The following is a 23,168-nucleotide window of genomic DNA, read 5'->3' as shown; positions in this document are numbered from 1 at the left end:
TAGCATTGGGAAGATTGATTTGGGAGAGGGAGTGTGTTTTAGGGGTCCCAGAAGTCACAACGTGTTGGTCAGTGGCCCTCTTGGTCTAACACAAGGGAGGAGACGGGGAGGAGATACCAGCCTGTCTGGTAATGGAGGTTGGCTGTCTGGGCAGTAGAGGATGGGTTTTAAAGAGTAGTGCAGCAGGGGAGAGTCTGACCTTTAAAGAAAAAGGGAGTGAGTACTTGGTAATACCGGTGCATTGGTGCTTTGAACGTGGCAGCCTTCCTCTGGGAAGGTGTCACTGTGCGGGCTAATAGGCTATTCCAGCATCTAGAACGTTTTGTGCTCCTGATTCTTCCTCTGCTTTTGTTCCTTAAACACTCAAGCCGTGTTCAGGTGCTGAGACATGTTTATTTTCCCCTTGCTCCCCCACCCTCTTCTGTGTAAACTACGGCTGTAAGATTAACTGAAAGCCTTCGTGTGTACCTCAGTGACAGCCTACATTATTATCCTTAAGAACTGACGTTCTGTGCCATTTTAAGAAAAAATTATCTAATATCTTGCCTGTAAAGACCTAGGTAAATGGCTCAGTGATCTTCATAAAGGGACCACAGATTTCAGCATTCATAAACAAGGAAACATTTCCTTCAGTTGTTTCTGGAAATTCCTTCTAAACGTCTGCCTTTTCTTCCAACTTAAGTAGCTTCCTACCTCCTTCCCCTGAGATCTGTTGCCACTCTGTGGGAGAGTAAACTTCATAGTCAGTTTCAAACAAACAAACAAACAAACAAACAACCAAAACCAAAACCAAAGCAAAACCCTGCAACAGCAATCTATCTCCATCCCTCTCCAAATTTCTAATTTCCTGCACTTAAAAAAATATATATCCTAGGCTATACTTGTGTTTCAAGGATCTTAGGATCTAAATGGAGATTCGACAACTTTGAAAACCTAACCAAACCTAAGATTTTGTTTTTATTATTTACTAGTTATTAAAATATCCGCCCTCCCGATTAAGGAAGGCTGGATGGCAGGAGGGACCGCGGAGGCGTGGGGGAGAAGTGTGAAAAGAAGAAATCCCAGCTCTGCCTGGAAGATTGCGTGTGAAAGAGCCCGACTCCTCCGGCAGCTCCAGGCCGCGTTTTGCAGGCGGCCGCATCTGCCTCCCCTGTCTCTCTTACCTCCTTGATGTTCGGCACTATTTGTGGCCGGCGTGGTGGAAGGACACAGTGAGGTTCTCACCCCCGCCCCCCGCCCCCCGCTCCCATCCCCAGTTCCATCAAAGCGAACCCGGGCCAGCGCAAGGATCTCCGAGTTGCGAGTGTGCTGAGGCTGGGACTGTCACTCATTCTCCGATCAGCGCGTGAACGCAGCTCGGCAGCCGCTGGCAGGAAACAATTCTGCAAAAATAATCATACTCAGCCTGGCAATTGTCTGCCCCTAGGTCTGTTGCTCTGCCGCCGTCCACACTCTCTGCAAGGGGGGGGGCACAGAATTTACGGCGGCAAGAACATCCCTCCCAGCCAGCAGATTACAATGCTGCGAACTAAGGATCTCATCTGGACTTTGTTTTTCCTGGGAACTGCAGGTACATTTTGAAATTATGATTATTCTCAGACTGATGTACTGATTGCCCCCTCCCCCCTCCTTCTCCCCCGAGGACACTGTTATTTGGGGTGGCTCTACGTGGAATGCTAAGGGTGGTCATTGTCGTTGAGCCGAGGAAGGAGCGCACCGCCCTTGCTGCCCCGCGGAACCCCGCGCTCTCCCAGGCTGCGCCGGACCCGGGCTGCCTCCCAGCGCCCCGAGCGCCCGCCGCGCCTCCAGCGCCCGCCCTTCCCACTTTGTGTGCCGGTGGCTCGGGGAGCGGAGCTGCCAGCTCCCTGGGACGCTCTCGGGAACGCTACGGCCGCGCGGATGCTAGGCAGCGCTACTTCCCGAAGCGGGCGGCGGGGCGAGGGTGCCGCGGCTCCGCGGTGCCGCCGCGCGGGCTCGGGTTCCACGGGGAAGGGGCTTGTCAGCCCCGGCCCCGCGAAGAGTGAACAATAAGGCCGGGGCAGCCGCCCCATCGTTATTTCCCCGGGTGTAATAAAGTGGGGCTCGCCGCCTTCGCGCCCAGCCCCCCCCCTCCCCGCCCAGACTGAATAACGGTTTGCAAAACGGGGCGAAATGGGCAGAATCTCAGGGCTGTATGGCCGTTGTTGCACCCCCGTCGATATGACGTTAGTTTTTCATTTGCCAAATTGCTGGTTACTTGCAAAGCCTGCTCTCGGCCGGGAGCACGGAGGGATGGGAGGGCCGAGCGCCGCGTTTTGACAGGAGGAAGTGCGGAGGGGCGGAGGGGCGGAGGGCGAGGAGGGCGTGATCGGGCTGCCTGGTGTGTATGCGCGTGTGTTCGCGCGTGTGCCTTCACACGCACCACGAGCCCCGTGTTGCACGGTGCGCGAGAAGAATGGCAGGTAGCCGCCCGCAACACCTCACCCCAGCCTCCTTTCTTTGGGCGAGGTTCCTGATCCTTGCAAAGTGCGAACAATAGGGAGCTGAGGGGAAGACAGTCGAGGGATGCTGTCGCGGGTGGCGGGGGCTGTGCCGCCGCCCAGAAAACCTCGGCGCCCGGGAGGTTCATTTCATTTGGTGTATTTCTATCCCGGCCTCCCTGGAAGATTCTTCAGTGCGTGCCCACCCTCCTCTCCAGCTGCTCTCCCCTCCCCACCCAACCCCACCCAGGGATTTGCGCTCTGGCGTGGACGGTCGGGAAGGGGGAAGAAAGGGAGCAGGGGCCGCAGAGAGCTGGGTGGGGTGGGCGGACATTCCGGGCGGGGGGCGTGTGCTGGGAAGCACCGGGAAAACCCGGGCGGAGGGGGCTGTGTGTCGCGGCCGCCACTGCCAGGTGCCGCCGCGGGTGCTGCCCTAGACGGCCGATTCCGGGTGGGGAGCGCTCGGGGCGGGCCCTCCCCGGGCGGCACCGGAGCAGCCCCGGCCGCCGCCTCCAGCCAACTCGGGTCCCTCTCCCATGGCGACCAATCAGAGCGAGGCTGGCTGGGCGGGAAGCCGCGAGAGGCTTTTATTGCGGCGCGGGTGGCGGCCCGGAGCTGCCAGGACCGTCTCCCGGTGTTCCAGCCTAACGGTCTCGCTCACCCGCGCCAGGAGAAACCCCGCCCCGTGGCCGGCCCCACACTCCAAAGGAAGATGGAGTCCAGGTGTCCCCGGGAGGTCCCGCCCGCCCGTGCTCGCCCACTCGCGCCTCTCTCGCGCAGACCCGAGGCGTCCCTCCCCCTAGCACGCACACTCTGCCCGCGTCGTCCCGGCCCGAGCGCGTCGCCTGGGAGGGCGCCGAGGCTGGGCGCACCGACGCGCGTGCGCCGACAGGCCGGCTGCGGGCCGGGGGCGAAGCTGAGGGCGGGGCCTCAGGGGGGTGAGCCCCCCCCCCCCGCCCGCCCGCCCCCAGCGGCGGGCTAGCCCTAGTCAGCAGGTCGGTGGGTCCCGCCGCCACCTGGCTGGGGCCGCCCCGGGCATGTCCTTTTCCGTCTTGCCGGCGGGGGCTCCGCGGGCGACCTGCCCTCCAGGGGCTGTGCGTTTCTGGAACCGCCTCCTCTCTAGGTGGGGGCGTGGCCTGGGAGACCTGATCTTTGGGGTCTTCGGGGGATTGCTGGCCTACCTTTCCACCACGATGATGGGTGTAATCTTCTGTGTTCGGATTTGAAGGCAGGCGCAGGCTGGTACCCGCCCAGGTTGTCCGGGATTGGGATCTGGTGGCTGCCCAGGCAAGGGTGGCATTCTGACCAGTGTTCCGTGGAAGGAAAGCGGCCTCAGTTCTGGTACTGGGACCGTGAGGATGGGGCACGGCAGAACGTGAAACGCATACATGGTTGCTTAACAAAAGAAAGGAGTTGAACGGTTTTCCAAAGAGAAATAATTTTTCGTTGAAGTATTGATAATACCATAGTTTTAAAAAATTGAAGACTTCAAGTCAAAGGGTCAGGGTAAAAATAAAAACAATATTATATATACACTCATACATGTATATGGGTATTCATAGTAATAATAATTATTACTATAATTATAATAGTAATAATTATTATTTTGGCCTCAAATGTTATATCATCTCCAGGGACAATGGTAGTTCAGTCCGCGCTCCACACAGTGCGTATGAAAATTTAGATACAAGGTATGCTAACCTTATTAACACAAAACCAATCAGGTCTGCAGCCCCTCTCATTTTAGTGTTTTTTGCTCTTTAAGAATAAAGTGCAAGGTTGTATAATTACATAGCAAAATTGAGTCTATCCTAACAGCAATTTTGGGTGTTTTGTGGAAAAATTATTTGAATGATCTGGAATGATTAAGTCATATGTTTCTTTGACAATTTTACAGTCCTCTGCCAGTTTTACTTGCCAGAGTAAAGGAATGAATAGGACTGGTTTTCTAACAAGGTAGCACTGGATTAAGAACAAAGGGCACCTTTGCCACCTTACAAAAGCCAGCTAGCTTGTATATAAGTATATATAATACTCCTCACTAAATGAGTTATCAAGAGGTGTTTCAGCCAAGTGTGCCGTGAGTACAGCAATGCTGAGCTGTATTTTTTCTGTTGATTTTCATTTAAGACCAAAAATCTGTGTTTCTGAGCAAAGCTGTAGGTGAAGGTAATATGGTCGTATTGAAGACTGGGGAAAACCTTTCCCGACTCTATCCCAAGACCAAAGAGTTAATTTTCTTTCAGTAAATATTAGCATATGTTAAAATACTGAAAATAACTCAGAATTTATTTAAATTCAACAGAGTTAAACACAAAGAGAATATAATCCGGATATTGTGGAAGTGTGGCCTGTCCTTTATTTAATAGTTTTTGAATTACTGTTCCGGCTGTGTAGGTTCCAAAGATCTACCAATCACGCTGTTTTCATTAGTCCAAAAATTTACATGTTTTTTTTTTTTTTTTTTAAAGATTTTTTATTTATTTATTCGACAGAGATAGAGACAGCCAGCGAGAGAGGGAACACAAGCAGGGGGAGTGGGAGATGAAGAAGCAGGCTCACAGCGGAGGAGCCTGATGTGGGGCTCGATCCCATATCGCCGGGATCACGCCCTGAGCCGAAGGCAGACGCTTAACCGCTGTGCCACCCAGGCGCCCCTACATGTTTTTTAAAGTCAGTTTTTCAAGAAGCTTCCCCTTTCTTCCCCCAGCAGCTTGAACTTGATGACATTTACCCAGGGTTTATTTTATAAAAATAATACTGGAATATCAGAAAATAGCAAGGCATATTCTTGTTCAATAAAGAAGGTTCATCCAAGTCTCTATGGTAATTGATTAAGGATTTGTTGAGTTAACTGGTGACTATTTTTTGAGCTTGATAGTACAAGAATTAAGACAGTAATTGTTTGCAAAAATACTCCCAAACCCAAAAATTATATATGGGTGTGCTATTCGCAAGGGCTGTGGGTGCAATTAGTCGCATGGAGACCCACAAACTGAATTTTGCATAGCACTTCTCTTTTGAATACATTCATCATTAATTGACTACCTCAGATCAGTAATATGTAATTTAATGTAAGTAATCTGTATCTATATTTTTCTGTCACAGGGAACAAGGTCTTAATTGCCTTTCAAAATAAATAGCACCATTTTCTCATTCAAAACCTAATCTTTAGGCATGACAGATGTTTTTGTTTGCTACAGAACTCAGTTTCTTAAATTATAGACAACGTCTTGTAAACTTTACACATCTTGAAATATGGACTTCGGAATTTCTGATCCAACCACTTAAATTTTTTAAGGTGACAAAGCCTTTCTTTAAAATCAGTTTGATGAATTCCCCATATTTACGTCTTCAATGTTAAGGAACTGTGGCTGCAGTCCAGACAGAAAGTGACTTCAGTGCTACTGGCAGACCTCCAGAGATATCTTACAGACAGTCCTTCCTGTCTTCCTGTGAAATAAGTGATTGACTACCTGTTGCTAAAGAACAGTTTGAACTTTCCCTGCCAATCTTGGGTTTGTGGTAATGGAGAGCAGAACCAATGGGCAGGGAGGGGAGAGGAAGGGGCTGCACCTGCCACCATCAGTCTTCTGGGAACAGACAGCCTGAGAGGAGACAAAGGCATTCGAAAAAGGCTCTCCAGTACTTTTGAAGTATTGAGTTTTGGAGCACACAAATGTTTTATGGTGTCAAGATAAATATTTCAATGTAGCTTCCATAACTGATAATTCCTCAATTTAGTGATCTAACAAATATATAGGCTAAGAAACATCTGGAACTTTAATAGAGATGGCAGCAAATTAATAGCGTTTTACTAGTCCTAAAAATGGGTTACAAATAAGACAAAATTGGAACCATGAATCAACTGGGTATGTAGTCATAATGACTACTTGACTTTTGAATTAAAAAAGACTTAGTAGTTAAGGTTCCTTTAGTTAAAAAAGAAGAAATGAGTAAAATTCAGAAGAGCATTTTATACGTGTCTTAAAATAGTAGGTCTCTGAGTAATGCTGTAAGAGACAGTCTCTTTGCAAGAGGAAGATGTCCAGGGACCCCTCTGAATCCTAAGAATTAGATGTCTACAAGGCTCAGAGTTTTTACCCTGAGGAAACAACCCTAGTAAGCCTGTTATCAGTAATACAGGTGGATGTGCTCACTGCTGTAGGGCAGTAAAATCCAGAAGTCCATCTGAAGGTCACAGTCATGTCACCTTTAGCCCTTTCCGTTATTAATATTAACTCTTGGTGCCAAACCTTAAAACTATTTGCTGATGTAAAGGGATGTAAATGATTTGGCGTTGCCAGTCGTGCCATTATGCCCTTTCATTTCACGGTGTTGAAATGTTGTCTCTCAGTTGAAGATGCTCATTAGGAGCTTTGCCTTTTGATGTTGGTCTGGGCGCCAAATGGCAGCCTTTCAGGCAGTTTCAATACATTACAGTTAAGACGCTTTTAGGCCGTGTCTGCACGCAGCCACGGAGTTAACTGTTTTCAGTTAGGATGACACTCTTCTCCCCTCCCGCAGTGTTCATTTAGCTTCTAAGCTGTGGGGAGGCTCACTACACTGAAGGATAGCCATTTGCTCTATCTTGGGTATGTGTTTTTTTGAAAAAAAGGTTTTAATAAACCCATTGTGCTCCTTTTCCCCCAGATAGATGTAAATATGTTTTCGTTTGGATTCAAAGGCTACATCACTGATGGGACTTGAAAGGCTTCCATGTAACCTGTACTCTACTCTCTGTTCTCACCCAGGACTTTATGATTTGTAGCTGCAAACACTGGCAACACCTGGCCCTGTTTTCTGTCTGTGTCATTCCTGAGATCACACGCGAGAAGCCTTTGGTATCTGATTACCTCATCATTTAGGAATATCCATAGTAATGTCACAGTGTTTGAGATTGTGTTACATTAGGTATTCTCTTAAACAGTTGATCAAATATATTTATTGAGTGCCACCTTTTTATCATCAGCTCTGGGGGGGATTACAGGACTGAGATGACATACTTTCTGCTGTCAAGGAGGCTGGAGGGTAGGACTGCATAGAGATTAAGAGTGGCCCGCCACCCCAGGTTGAAAGCCCAGCCACACGTATCCCTTATTCTTGCTCAAATCACTTAACTTCCCTAAGTTCAACTTCCCCTTCTGAGAAAGGGCAAAATTAGTAATGCCTCCATGTTAGAGTTGTGAATGTTTTATTATTGGGCTCTGTTTATTAATGAGAGAGATGTATCTGGATCTAGAAAAAAAAATAGTATTCGGACGTAGTGCTGTTTTCAGAAGGCCATAAAAAAGGATATTATGAGAACATGACTTCTTTAATGATTAGAACTTGACTTTTAAAAAAATCTTATTAAATATGCCTGCATTGTCATCTTGGTTGTGAATATGTTGGAGAAAAGTGACCTCATTATAAGGTTGAAAGCCATTAGCACAAGGATTGATCTGGGTTTCATGGGGCCTGAAGTATGTACAATTTGGAGGGCCCTCTTTAAGGAAAATACAAAACTCTTGCTTCTGCAAAATGTAGAAGATAAATGCCCACGAAAACACGTGGGTAGGTCCCCATCCCACAGGGCCTTGGAAGGAGCAATGTGGGGGCCCTGCAGACATCCGACCCAGTGTTCGCAACTGTGTTTTGGTTTGCTTGGGTCCACTTGCTTGAGAATAGAGGCTAATCGTTCCGGTTTGTTAAGCATGCATCTCATAAAGGTTGTTTTGTGCTTTGAAGATCAGAATCATACATCAAAATCAAAATTATTTTTGGGAAGAAGAAGCTATTTGACCTTTATTTTATAGAAATTCTTAAGTGAGGCCTGAGGTGATTTAATATTTCTCACTGCTTATATTTTTGTAAATTACTATCTGGAATAAAATAAAGTAATTGCTATTATTATTCAAATGAGTCAGACATAAGTGTGCTACTGGCAGGGCAGGAAGAAGTTCTGCCAACTATAAGGCATATGCTCTATTGGAGAAGAGACTCAGATTTTGTGTCAGCTATCTAAGAGGAGAGAAACTGCATCAATAATCCCAATAATTGTGTCTTAATTATCATTATCCAATCCCAGAGTTTTGATATGCATTATATCATTTAATCTTCATAGCATTTGTTCACTAAACATTTATTGAGTGCAGTGTTCTGAGAATCCGGCGGTAAACATGTATCACTCTGTGTCTTCATGGAGCGTCCAGTCTAAGTGTGGACGAATACAGACATTAAACAAGTAACACACACATACATTTATAGGCCCATGTCCTGATAAAAGCTCAGGAAAAGAACAGGCTATCATGAGAGATTATTGGGGGGAAACCACCTTTGTGTGGTTGGGGTGGGGTGAGGAGGTGACATTTAAAGAACTCTGTGAAATAGGAAGGACAGATGGTATTCTCATTTAAGCATGGTTGATTGCTTAATTCAACAAACATGGAATCACAGCAAACATTCTTGAATTCCTTAATTCAGCAAACTTTCCTGGTTGCTTCAGGAATTGATCTGGGTTTCAGATTATAAAGTCAAGTAAGCTATGCTTCTGCCTCTAGAGTTTATGTGGGAAACAGACATACTATACCTATAAATAGAGACGTGGATCAGATGCCATTGGAGCACAAGGAAGGAAGCAATTAACTCTGTTGGGAGTCCCTTGAGTTGGGTGTGGGGCATGAGTTTGCCTTCAGTCCATGGAGAAGGAAGAAGAGGTGATTCAGGTGTTTGAGAGATGAATATACACAGCGATGCTGAGGGAACAGTGTGTGGAGACTTGGGGAGAAGTAGCCAGAGACTGGGGGGGAAAGCTCTGTAAGGCCACATTGTGTTAGGTCTTGATATAGAAGCTGGGGCTGAGAAGGGCTAAGTGACTTACACAGGTGAGGCTGGGGCCGTATCCTGCGTTGGTTGGCTGCATGTCATCGTATTCTGAAGTCTGGATAATTTGAGTACACGTAGCATCAGAATGTGAATTTGCTTGTCTGTCTGCCGGAAGTGAGGAGGAACAATGTAGCGGAGGGGCAAACCAAGAGCTTTGGGGTCTGACAGGTCTAGGTTGAGTCCACTCACTGTAGGTGACAGTAGTCACAGCGTTGCACTTCTGGGCCTGCCACCCCATCTATAGAATGGGGATAATGACACCTCCCTTGTGGGTTTTGGTGAACTTGAATAAAATCTCATACGTAAATCAAGTAATATGCAGTAGGTACTCAATATATACTTTAAAAAAGTTCTTCTTGAGTGGCACCTGGGTGGCTCAGCCCGTTGAGTGTCTGATTTTTGATCTCTACTCAGGTCATGATCTCAGTGTTGTGAGATCGAGCCCCCCATTGGGCTCTGCACTGGGCACGGAACATGCTTAAGATTCTTTCTCTCCTCCCTCTGCCCTTTCCCCTGCTTGCACCCTCTCTTCTCTCTCTGGAAAGAAAGAGAGAAAGGAGAAAGGCTACACTTTATTTTTTTAAAAAATTCATCTCGAATGGAGGTTTTCTTTGAAATGTTGTTTACAAAATACATGTACTGGGAATATGATGTGCAAAGTTCTGTGCTGGAGGCTGAGGGGGAAAACAAAATAAATGTAAGAATACTATACCAGTCCTGCAGAGGCTTTCAGATGGTTGGGGGGAACCACTTAGTTCTGACAGTTAGGAAATCATGAGAGGTACTGTATGAATCAGTGCCTAAAAGAAGGAGACAAGTATTAATCGTAAGAATTATTAAGTAAGACAGAAAATCATCTCAGCTGGTTTTAATGTCTAAAGAAGGTGTGGATGAGCTAGTGATGGATGTGGACCCCCATGGGCGTGAGGACAAATAGCAAGAGGGAGGACCCATTTCCCTGTAGGACAGGATGAGTCTGGCTAGAGCATTGGTCTTGAAGAGCTGTGAAAGCAGACTGGATATTGGGCCAGGTCTTATTAAAATCTGAAGTGCTAGACAAAGGAAGGGATGTTGGAGAAATCTTTTCTAAAATATTCGAGAGTATATTCAGTGATAACACTTGAGCAAGTGCTGCGCTAGGCTGTGTGCTCGATGCAGCTATGGATTAGCAGGGAGAAAAGTAGGAGCAGACTGCTAGGGATCACCGCGGTGCTTGGAGGGAGTGTTTGTTTCTGTAGCAGCCAGTCTAGTGGCTGGACAGAATAGCAGGTTGGGAAAAGGATTTTTGCTACACAAAAATCAAATTTTAGAAAATTTTATAAAAATGATTTTTTTTTTTATTCCAGAGGGGCTTGTTAAAGGAATCCATTGGTGATAGAATTTGTAAAACAGATCATTTTGGAAAGATACACTTGTAGTGGTTTTGGATAAGGATGAAAAAGGCACATGGCTGAGGTGTTAGAGATGACAAAGCACCCAGCTGGGGTAGATGATAGGTCCAAAATGGGAGGTGACTGGGAGAGAGAAAAACTGTCAAGTTGCAAACCCGAGAGAATGAAATCATGAAACTGTCAGTGTGATGGGGAGACTGAGGAAAGGAGTTACTTTGAATGAAAGATGGATCTCAGTAAAAACACATGAGGTTTTAGAAAAAAAAATTGGGCATCTTTGTATCTCACCTTCTAGGTCAGTGTTTTTCAACTGTTGGTGGTGATATCTGTTTAGTAGACTTCCACCAGCATTAAAAAAGAAGAAAAAGAAGGAAAGAAAGGAGGGAGGGGAAAGTGGAGGAAAGAGGAAATGGAATAGAATGGAGAAGAGAGTATGTGTATCTTATGTACAAGGGTAAGTGTTACTTTGTGGAGCTTTTGTTGACCCAGTTGTGTTGGGAAACATGTCTAATTATGGCTCAGATCAAAATAATGTCACAGGTATTATGGGACTAGACAGAGGCTAAGCCAGTGTGTGGTGCAGCGGCGTAGGACAGAGAGCTAGTGGGTTTGGGGCAGCGGGAGAAGCAGTGACAGCAGAAATACTCACTGAGCATCTATGCAGTCTGTTAGCTGCAGGCGTAAGCCAAAGCCCCCAAACTCAAAGGTACAATACCTTGACCTTGGAAAGCCTACTCTCTAGTGGAGAATGGAAAGACAACTGGGAATACCAGGTAGCATCTAAAGCCAGATTTGTGGCTAAGATTTCAGAGGCAGAGTAAAGATGACCTGAGCAGCAGGGGCGGTTGGAGAACTCTCCCCAGCGTGCTGAGAGCTGGAGGCTTCGTAGTAAGGATTTCACTTTGCATAGGGGAAGAGTGGATGCGGATAAGGTAGTTTACCTGTTGCATGTTTGAGAGGAAGCTGCAGGGAGCCCAAGAAGACTGAGGGTTCATATTGGTCTATATTTTTATCCCTTTTCATTGGAGGGAAAATACCATGGGTTACAATCAGTGCATTGTAGAATCTTCATCACGCCCGGAAGTGTTTATGTTGTAGTATTTACGTAGTGTTTAGAATGACACCTTGTCCATAATTCGGAAGGCGGTATTGAACAAAAGGGGAGAACTAGAGCCTAGTGCTGTGAATGCCTCGGTTAGAGAAGAATAATGTTAAGTGGACAAAAGTTGGGAACAAGGGGTATATATAATACTGATTTTGGTTTTTTTTTTTAAATTCTTTTCACTTCTTAAAGCTGGAAGAAGACACATTTTTTGTACCATCTGAGTTTTCTCTAATGAACATACATTGCTTTATATTTGGATTACAAAACAAATACTGTATTAAAGAGAGGGCAGGGGTACTTAATGTGGGTTATGCGTGTCAGGAAGATGAGGTGCAAGTAGAAACTTTGGATTTGTTTCAGAGAAGAGTGGGGGATCTTAGAGAATTTTAGTTGGATAGTGAAATTCATGTTCTCAGAGTCAAAGACTGAGGAGGAGCAGATATCCAGGATACTTGACCACAAAGAAGGGAAGAATGGAGTGTTGGGATGGGAAAGGCTTCACACTGGGGGGCCATCAGGGCACATGTATCTGCACAAAGGAAAAAACCCAGGCGATGAACAAACCTTGCAAAGGACAATGGGATGGGTTCATCTCAGAGGAAGTGAATAATGTTAAGAGGGCTTTCTCCCCAGGGATTTCATTTATCATGGCAGGCGATAAATTTTAGACAATTTTGTTTTCTTTGCATCATTGCCCACGATATTCATACCTCTATTATATACCTTTTAAAAAGATTTGTTGGTAGCGAAATCTTTTCGAAGTTTGTTCAGTTTGTCACAGATTGGATGCGTTGTTTTTACCAGATCAGCAAAAAAGTGGACATGGGCGTGACTGACTACTGATGTTCTTTTATTCATATTGCTTCTGCCAGTGTCCCTTCTGTCTGTGTAAGATGCTGCCAATTGCTAGTTAAACTGCAGTTGCTGTATGAGAACTGGATTCAGGGTACAACTTGGTGTCTGCTGTCAGGAGCATGAGAAGATGCAAATCCAGTGCAAGCTCTTCGATCTGAGTTATAATACAAATTACCTTCCGTTCTTAATTTAGTATCTCCTTTGGTGTTGTAGAGCAATGCCTTCTGTAGGGGGCGCCTCGGGGGCCTTTGACATCAAACTTGGCATTTTGTAGGGTGGCTCTTCTGCTTTTCATGATCTTCAGCCAGTTATTTTATATCTCCGACACACAGTTTATTTCCCTGTGGAACAGGAATAATAATACCCCCCTAATAGGGTTATTGTGAGGACGAAATGAGGTAATTTATGCAACTGTCTGGCACATAGTAAGCTCAGTAATTTTTTTTCCCATTTTCCCTTTTTCTGTTAAAGTTCACAGTGAAGGGGTGTACAATTAGTGTTGGATTTAAGTATTGATTATAATTAGAATCACATTTTTTTCCCATTTAGTTTTCATTCTCTGAGAGTTCAGGATCACCATGAATTGCAGTTGAGTTAGAAACACCATAGCTGATGGCTTAGCTGTTTTAACTCCTGTGGAAGAAAGTCTAGTAGATCTTGGCTTTGAAAAAAGTAGAATTTTTAAAAATAAATTGGTTTATATAGATTCTCCTTTCTATTTGCATAGGGTTAATATTAAACCTGTCAATTCACCATAATGGTGGAGCCATAAAATTTAGTGTACTTAAATAATGGTTGCTGCTAAAGATCATTTTGGTGACACTTCGTTAATCTGGAAGTCATTTATCTGGCAACCTTAAATCTTTGGAACATGAAGCATGAAGAATAAGGGAAAAAGTGAAGAAATAGGGGAAAGATGCCTCTGGATAGCCAAAATAGGTACCCCAAAGTCCATGCATTTAATTATATGCACTTGACCAATAGGGAAGCCCTTTAGCCTTTTTTTTTTTTTTCCAGAAAGAGTTGATATATTCTTAATTAATTTCCTGGCTTCTACCACATTTAGAAGGGCTCTTAGACTCAGATTAGAATCAAGGAAACATGACTACTGGGTACAGGTACACTGATAGTAAGATGTAATAACTTGAAAGGATAGAAAAATTATGAAAAGTAGATTCAAGAACATAGAAAACATTATCAGTCTTAGCCATTTAGTATTCAATTGAAAAGAAAGCTCTATATATCACAAAATGCCAAGGGATTGTCTCTAACACAGTGCAGCACAAATAATGGGTGTTCATAATTAAACCTCATTTGGAAGAGCCAGCTATGGCCCATTCAAGCAGCAGACGACACCTGTATGGATTAGTTTATGGAGCATGTGTCTTTCATGTTCAGCTCTGTGCTAGGTACCGAAAGAGGTATGATTTCAAGAAGTTTCCATATAGTTGCAAACATAAAACAAACATAAATGTAGATACCATTGTCTTCACCAATGGCAAATTGGAATGAAAGAGGTAATATAAATACTGTTACTCATATGGAAAATTCAATCATGAGACATTATAATCCCCAAAGATTTAGGACAAGGGAGATTTCATGTTTCATTCTTATAGAGTGACCTTGTTAAATATAGCTTCTCAGCTTGGTTTGAATTCCATAGCTATTTACTTACCATTAAAAGAGGTTGTGTCAGCTAGTTTCTCTCCTCTCTACTAAGTTATAGTAAGTATATATTGAGATTAAAGATCCTAACTAAAACAATTGGAATTCATTGGTTGTCATTCCTCCCTTTCTTAAATTAAAATTTTTTTCTTAAAATTTAAATTTACATTTTTAATTTTAAATGTCATGTCCACATTGTTTAAAAAGTTAAATCATTTTATAAAACTTGAAACATAAGACATTAGTTCCCTGCCCCAACTCTTACTACCCCTTCTTACCCCTCCCTTATCCTTCCCATCTCCATATTTATACTTTCTTACTTTTTCAGTTTCAGGCATTACTTATTGATGTTTTCCTCTTACACAGTCCCCACCTCCTTATTTCCTTTACCCTGGCCTCCCCATATAATAATTTTTCTGTTTTTGATTTAAACAATATTTAATGTTTACGTTATTATGACCATGTAAATATTATTCACAGCTGAGCCTTGAGCAATTATATGACTTTATTTTCTTTCTTATGTAACTTTCTGTCTTTCCTAAAGTTTATGATGGCATCGATTTTCCTTTGCATGGTTTTCTGTATATCTATAACTAATTCATTGTCCAGTTCTCAGACTGACGTGTAAATTCCCTCTCACAATGTTCAAACATGGCTATTTTCTTTCTTCTCCAGGGGACATATATCCTAGACCTTACTCTCATTCTTTAATCTTGACTGTTGATTTTTTAGACTTGCAGCATTTAATTTGTATTTGCCTGGTATACAATTCTCTAGATTGGAAATTGTTGTTTCCAAGAATTTTGAAAGTGTTGCTCCATGTTTTCTAGTTTCAGTGTTGCATTTGTGAAGTCCAGTGCCTTCTGATTTCTGATATTTTGTATGAAAGTTGTTTATTTCTCCTCTAGAAGATCTTAGGATCTTCCCTTGTCTACAGTGTTCTGAAATTTCACAATGCTATGCCTTGTTGCAGGTCTGTTTTTATTTATGGGGGTAGATTCTCAGTGGGCCATTTTGGTCTGGAAATTCATGTTTTTCTGTGCTGGGATATGTTCCTACATAATTTATCTGATACTTTCATATCTCTGTTTTCTCTTTTTTTCTGAAGCTCTTATTCAGAAGTTAGCTTGCTCTATTTTTTTTTTTTTCCCCAGGGGAGTGTGATCTTCTCTTTCCTATCATTCATTTCTTTGTTCCTCCAACCGTCCACTCTTTACTTTCTGGGAGGTTTTGTCAGCTTCTTGCCCCTTTTATATTGAATTTTCTGTTTTGCTAATGTATTTTTAATGTCTAAGAGTTCTGTTTTATTGTCTGAGTGTCTTTTATATCTCTGAGTATTTTAGAAAAATTTTCTTGCTTGCTGTATTCTCTTTTTATCCTCTGAATTCCCCTTTATTGTCTGTTTTATATCTCCTCTTGTGTTTCATATTGTTCCATTTCACTTCTCAAATTATAATGGTCCTTAGCTGTCTATTAGTAATTGGGAGTGAGACACTGAAAGGCTGTGGGGAATCTCTGTGTGGGTGGGCTTCACTGAGGCTGATCCATTGGGTGGGGATGTCCACATCCACTCAGTACCTGCATTTTTTCTTGGGCTGGTGAGTTTAAGAGAGTCCAGTATTTTGCAGCCTGTGGGGTATAAGTCTTACTCTGAGCTGAGTGGTTTGGGAATATTTTGTCCATTAGTTGAGATTTCATTGGATCCCTCTATTTTCAGTGAGGCTTTTCTGCCCTCAACAACGCCTGGCATCCCCCAGAACAGATTCCTTGTGATTTAACCTCTCCAGGTAATAAAAATTCAGTCTCTTCCTGGAGTGAAGAAGAATTCAGGATGGGAGAAGAGATACATGGCCCTCACCCTCCTGTGGCTTATAGTTGGGTGCATATATGTTCAGTTGAAGTTAGTGGTATGATAGGGAGTGGTGGTATGAGAAGGGTTGTTAGCTTTCATTTTGAAGGAGACTGTGAGAACCCTCTGATAGCCTGTCTCTCTCAGGGTTCATAATTGCTATAAGCCAGAGCACACACTTGAAATCTTTTATCTCACATGTTTTAGTATGGAATTTTTGGGATTTAAAGAAGCTTGCAGAATTCTTAAAAGAAAAGGCAAATGTTCCAGGGGTGCATCAGAAGCAAAGACCTAAGAACGTGAATCTTAACTTCAAGGGAATTGACAACTCAAGGAGTTAGGGCCAGTTGTGAACAACCTATTCTGTTTTGAAGAATCTTTTCGCAACTAAGAAGTCCTCAAAAGATTCCAGGGTGGGTGGCCTGAGATTCCACATTTCTTGGATATAAAGACAGGGCTTGGCAGGGATGCTGTGAACCAGAATGAGAGCAGTTTCATGAACACATTTGCAAATGGCTGTGTCCCAGCCTTGTTGGGTAGCAGGAACACTTATTAGAAACATTCACTTAATCCAGTATTTATGGAATAACTCCAGTGTTCCATGTAGTTGGACTGCAAGTTGGAGATACAAGATGAATGCGTTCAGTAGCTTTGTAAGAAATTCTAGACCACTTTCTAAATTGTTTTTGGTTACATTTGTAATATTTATTCCTTTGGAATGACACCAAAGACAAACTTGAAATGTCAGAAAAAGATAACTAAGAGTTATTTGTTCCTCTCTCTGATTTCCTCTTTTGTGTATGTAAGTTAAAGTTATGCATGCCATGTTTAAAATTTAAAATTTTCATTAAAGAAAGCCATCTGTCATAATGAAGCAAAAAAGGGACATTGTGTGATATTCTTTGAAGATAAAAGATTGAAAATGAGTCCGTTAACTGCCCTAGATTACAATTTGAGGTCATTTTGAGCTAAATTGGCTTTGGAATCAGAATTTAAATTATCGGTCAGACTCGATTAAGATAACTGGTCATGCAGGCAGTTCATTCCCCTTCCTCCCTTCTCATAAAAAGAATATTTTTATTGTTTATAAATATTTCTTCACAGCTAAGTTAGATATGGGGATTTTTTTTTTTTTAGAAGACAAACATTTTGCACATTAATTGATTTGGGTATCTAAGTGTAATTTTGTATCTAAATAAGAAACCCAAATAATCATTTATTATTTGGATTTCTAGAGATATTCACGACAGATTCTTTCGAAGTCACTGGGAGGTAAATCAATACATTATTCTGTGTTATATTTCTGCTGTCCTGTGCAATGTTAAGAGAATAGCTATCACAAAGTCAGACAGTTAAATTACTTTATTTAAATACAATAACAATAAATGTATAGTGGGGGACATTCCAGAAAACATAAATTATAAATATGGGTAATCATTTCAACAATTTATGTGTGCATTTCTAAATATTAAAGTTTTTGTTCATGATAAGTGAGTTTAAAATTACATTCTTTTAGTGAACTCAGCGTGAGAGATTTAAAATGACGAGTTCCATTGTTAATTTGGTCTTCAGTTTCATCCATTTTACTTATTTATAGACTAGAACAAATAAGTCAGTTCTTTTTCTCTTTTGTTATGAATTTCTTCATTTAGAAGATAAAAGTTTTTACAAAAGAAAGCGACGTAAGCCTGCAGTGAATGTGGTGGCATTATATTTGGGGCTGGTTATGTATCTCCTGGTGTCTGGAGAACCCAGGTGTGACTTGCATTGGTTGGACACTAGAACTTCACAAGGAAGCAAAAATATCTTGAATGATTTACTTATGTTCCTGAAATGATGGCAGTATCTATCCTGGGGGGCAGGAAGGCAGGATGGTACGCAGAGGGCATGATCAGCTCCTCATTGGCAGACAGAGTCACACATCCCGGGACCAGGGGCTGCTGGCAAGAAGATGAGTTTGACATGAGCCATAATCACTACTGACCTACATCTATTCTCGAAATATTTTCACTGAAATTAAATTTGAAGTCGTCTCATCCGTATCTGACATCTTATCTTAAAAACTGTCGCTATAGAGGGTTTCTTTAACAAGAACATAAAAATCAAATTTACATTTTAATGTTTATTACATGGATTAAAAAAATTCATATCCAGAACAAAATGTTTGAGTTGTTGATGATTTTTTGTTTGTTTGTTAAATGTCAGGCAGTTGTATGATTAGAATCTCTACATGAGACTTTGTAGGTGGAGGTAGGCAAAAACAAGAATAATGTAACAAGCGAGGTGTTTATTAAGGAAAGTCTAACATCATATCCAGTAGCTTTACATTTTCTTGGAAATTTTGGTAAAAAAAATCACCAAGGAAATGTGTGATTGGAAATGCTTCTTATTTTATTGAGATTCTGTGTCACACCCACATAATCTGTAGTGCAAAGATTCCATTTTCTTTGTAGCATTACTTTACTAAACAGATTTTATTTAATTTTCTATCAAAATACAGCCTTATGTTGAATTTCACAATAATTTGGAAAAGTCACAAGTTTATAAAGGTGCATATGAGCTGGAGGGAGTACAATAACAATGTTATTTTTTTTTTGAATTATATAGAATTTTATTTTATTTATTTTTTTAATAATTATATTTTTTATTATATTATGTTAGTCACCATACAGTACATCCCTGGTTTTTGATGTAAAGTTCGATGATTCATTAGTTGCATATAACACCCAGTGCACCATGAAATACGTGCCCTCCTTACTACCAATGTTATTTCTTAGTCTTATTTTGGAATTTGTGGTAAATCTTAAAAGTTACCAGCTTTCTAAAGGCACATGCCAGACAGATCATTCACTATTTGAAAAATGAAGTGCAGCTTCTTAAAAAGAAAGTAGAGCTTGAATCTTTCTGTATACAAGTTGAGTTTCCTAGATTTGGGAAGAAATTAATATATTAGAATTGGTAGTTGACCATAGCTTTAACTATGATACAAAGGGTTTAAAAATCTAACTTGTCATTGTTTACAAAATATTGGCAGACTGGAGCTAAAGCGCTTGGTGTTATTGTGTAATCTTCTGTTTAAAAATAAACAGTGGAAATAATTGTAGAAACCTCTGGGTTTAGAAAAGCTTGTTGGTGGTTCTTCACATCCTACTAAAAAAGCAGGCTGTCTTTGCATATTAATCACTCTGTGAAAGGAAGCTTGCCTTATTTGCATTGTGCATGCACTAAGAAGTCCAATAGTGCGCCTGAGAAAAAAATGGGGGGATTGTAATTGTTGTTCTCAAAAGGGTTTTTATTCCATTCAAGTGGAAAAGCTGAATGCTGGAGAATTAGTGCAGTGTTTTGTGGAAGAAGAGTCCCTTTTGGCCACTGCGTTTCTTGTGGTGCAATCCCAGTGAGTCAGGATCCTGATCACTGGGGTGAAGAAGAAAGTGCCTCCTCTGGCTGGGACACAGACCCTGTTCCTGTAGGGCTCTATGATTTCGTAAGCACCTCTGCTTGTGTTGCATCCAAAAGAGTTAAAATTGCAATTCTGGCAATACATGCGTGTTGGAAATCTCAGGATAATTAAATACAAACCAAAAAAATCTGAATCTTAGTAGTTTCTGTCTTAGGGTCAGGGTGGGGATACACGATACGCAACTAAGTAAATGATGTAGTAGTATTTTTTTTTTTTTGAGAAAATATGTGATTTAGTTAACACCTTGCAGGTAGAATTTGGCCCCCAAATTGATTTTAGATGATATATTCAAAATTACCTTAATATCATGGTACCTTTTTCCTTCATCGTATTTTAAGACTCATTGGTTGAACATGAACATTGAGGATGAACAGCAGAAATGTTCCTAATGTTATCGAGGCTTTCTTTTCATAAGATCTCAGGACGAGAGAGCTCCTTTCAACACGTCTCTCTTCTGCCATGGTAGAACACATGTTCGTGAAGCCTTTTTCTGATCTTGTAATCTAGCCACTTCTCTATGGCACCAGCCCTGTGAGGCAATATAGTTTCTAAATCCTCAACATGTACGTTAGTTAGTTTGGAGGTGGGTTACTTTGTACTGGTCTATATCCCTTCCATGTTGGACCTTGAATTTTACAAGGGAGGGAATGTGCCATTATCTGTTTACACGTATTTTGACAACATGATTATGTGTAATCATGGAGACAAAGCCTATTCTTCTAAGTGATTGTGTTAGATATTAGAAGGTAGTTAACTGATTTAAAAGATTGTACACAGATTTTACTAAAAACCAGTTGGCTTAAGTATATTTGTTTATTGATGTAACTACTTTTTGTATTGTATGGATTTGGTGGTTTGATGGTTGAGCACAGATCCTCTGATTGACACCATTTATATTTTATTTGAATTGCTTTCTGAAATATTCATGTATAGAAAATTGTGTTTAATTTGGGCTTATGCAGAGTGTTCCATAGACTTTAAGTGTGTATTTGGGTTGCTATTCTAAAGGATAGAAGTAGCCAAGATATAGTTTGAAAAAGTAGGACCATGGAAGTTAGACTGATGGAAGAAAAACACACATACACACCATGGTTTCTACCATTCAAAAAAGACCCTACATAGATTTCATAGTAAATTTTCTTTGAAAATAAATGTATTAATGATATACTTCTCCATAATTTTTGTTGTAGACATAATTTTTAGAGTTTATAGTTAATAATTTAATTTGAACCCCTTAATAAACTATGAAATGCATTATGCATTTATAGGATTACATAGATTGCATAAGTATGAAAAATTATTTGCCAACTAAAACAGCTGGTATCAAGAACTGCATGATCATCTCAATAAAGGCAGAAAAACATTTGATAAAATGCAATACTCATTCCTGATAAAAAAAAAACACTCAATAAACTAGGGATAGGGAGGACTTCCTCAATCTGACAAAAGATATCTATGAAAAACCCAGGTGTAGGAGTTAGACTTCACAAGTTGGCCAAAGAGTACAGGAAAAGATGCTGGACATCATTACCTATCAGATAAATGTAAATCAAAACCACAATGAGATACCACTTCTCACTCGCTACAGTGGCTATAATAAAAAAGACAGATAGTAACAAGTGTTACCAATGATGTGAAAAAATTAGAACCCCCATATGCCGCTGGTGGGAGTGGAAGATGGTTCAGGTCCTTTGGAAAACAGTCTGGCAGATCTTAAACAGAGCTAGCATACACACCAGCAATTTCATTCCTTCAAGTACGAAAATGCACATCTCTATAAAAACTTGTACATGAATGTTCATAGTAGCATTAAGAATAGTCAGAAAATAGAACCAACCCAAATGTCTGTTAACTGATGAATGGATAAACAAAATGTGGTATATCCATATAATGCAATATTATTGAGAAATAAAAAGGATGGAGTACCAGTATGTGCCACAACACGGAGGAACCTTGAAAACTGGAAGTGAAAGAAACCAGTCACAAAAGATCACATGTTGTGTGACTCCATCTGCATTAAAGGTGCAGAATAGGAAAATCCACAGAGACAGAAAATAGATTGGTGTTTACCTAGGACTAGGGGATTGGCAAGAGATGGGAAATGACTGCTAATAGGTAAGGGGTTTCTTTTTGGGGTGATAAAATGTATAAAAATAGATTGTGGTGATGGTTGCATAACTCTGAGCATCTACTAGAAATCATTGAATTGTATACTTAAATGGGTTATTTGTATCATGTGTGAATTATATTTTGATAAAGCTGATATATACACATACATACACACACGTACACACAGAGCTGTTGTATCCTGTTTTGGAAAGAAATAAGCAAACCATATATTTTTTTTCCAGTTCGATCTATGAAAGCCAAGTGGAATTACCAAAGACTTAAACTATGCCATTTAATTAAAATTAATTGTAATTATCTTGGTAGGTCGAACAAAAGATGGTGTAAAATACAGATCTGTGACACAAACACCAACTACCACCCAATACATTTGTTGATGATGTGCCGTGAGATCCCATGCATAATAGCGAGAACTTTGCTTTATTCTTTCACAACTAGGATGGAACTCTTTATTTTTCAAAGAAGTAGACCCTCTAAAGATAGTTGCCTGAAAGGAAGGGGTTGTCATAGGGAAGGGTCATATGGAAGTCTTCTGGGGGGGCTGACAATATTCTAGTTCTTGAATTAGGAGGTGGGCCGTTGGCTTTTCTTATATTAATTCATTAAGCCATATAGTTCATCTTATGCATTATTCTATATGTGTTATGTTTCATAATAAAAAGGTTTAAATTAGATGTAATCCCTCTCCTTGGGACGTTTGAAATCAAAGGAAATGTTGAATATAGTATTTCGTAGTGTTTTAATGATGAAAAGCACATTTTTACACTAGAATTTTGTTACACTAAATAGATGAAACTTCCTTTGGATAACCCACTGTAGTCTGTTTGACCTTGAAATTCTATGCCAATGAAGTCTTGTTTTCAGACTTTCTTGAGCTTTTATACCGTGTAAGGTTGGTTGATGGCAGGGTGTGTGAGCCGAGAGTGGCCAAAGTGGATTTTATCCTTTTGAACAATTCAGAATGGTGATAATTTTTGCCTTTTTGGTGCATAGCAGGTGCTCGGAGATACCAGAGGGGCTTAAACAGTTTCCTCCAGCAAGAGTATGTAAAAGAGAAAGAAAGGGCAGGGTTGGCATGTACAGACACATAGTCATCAGTAGATCACATGGGTTCTCCATGGTCAGAGCATAGGAGAGAAGGGAGAGGAGTTAGGAACAGGAGACAGAAGGGCCAGACCGCAATCAGTCTTAACATCTGGGCTAAGGCCTGGAGTGATTCTCAAGGAAGAGAGTCCAGCAGGGGGACTGGGCAAGCAACACATCAGTGTCTTCAAGTAAGTGTGAGATTTTTATATTTATCAGGAACTCAAATACATGTATGCTAATGTTCATAGCATCCAATGTTCTTATTATTCACAATCGCAAAAAGGTGGAAACAACCCAAGTGTCA

The 23,168-nt window shown here is 41.4% G+C and overlaps 1 protein-coding gene across 16 annotated transcripts in view; it reads left to right on the top strand.

The window, feature by feature from the left end:
* Positions 1 to 1,244: 1,244 nt before the first annotated feature.
* Positions 1,245 to 23,168, top strand: part of NCAM1 (neural cell adhesion molecule 1) — a 291,276-nt gene continuing 269,352 nt past the window's right edge. For 7 of the 16 annotated variants that reach the window (XM_045797799.2, XM_045797798.2, XM_087868434.1 and 4 more), the window contains exon 1: positions 1,251 to 1,570. In XM_045797799.2, the coding sequence (XP_045653755.1) occupies positions 1,519 to 1,570 (52 nt within the window). In that variant the 5' untranslated portion in view covers positions 1,251 to 1,518. Of the gene's footprint in view, positions 1,571 to 23,168 lie in introns of all 16 variants that reach the window. The other 9 variants (XM_045797796.2, XM_087868433.1, XM_087868435.1 and 6 more) reach the window with 5 other exon arrangements.

The sequence above is a fragment of the Ursus americanus genome, chromosome 16, assembly GCF_024610735.1.
Source record: "Ursus americanus isolate L20-20 chromosome 16, mUrsAme1.1.p, whole genome shotgun sequence".
NCBI lineage: Eukaryota > Metazoa > Chordata > Mammalia > Carnivora > Ursidae > Ursus > Ursus americanus.
Note: the sequence above shows the minus strand (reverse complement) of the source record. Positions and strands in the feature narration are given on the sequence as shown.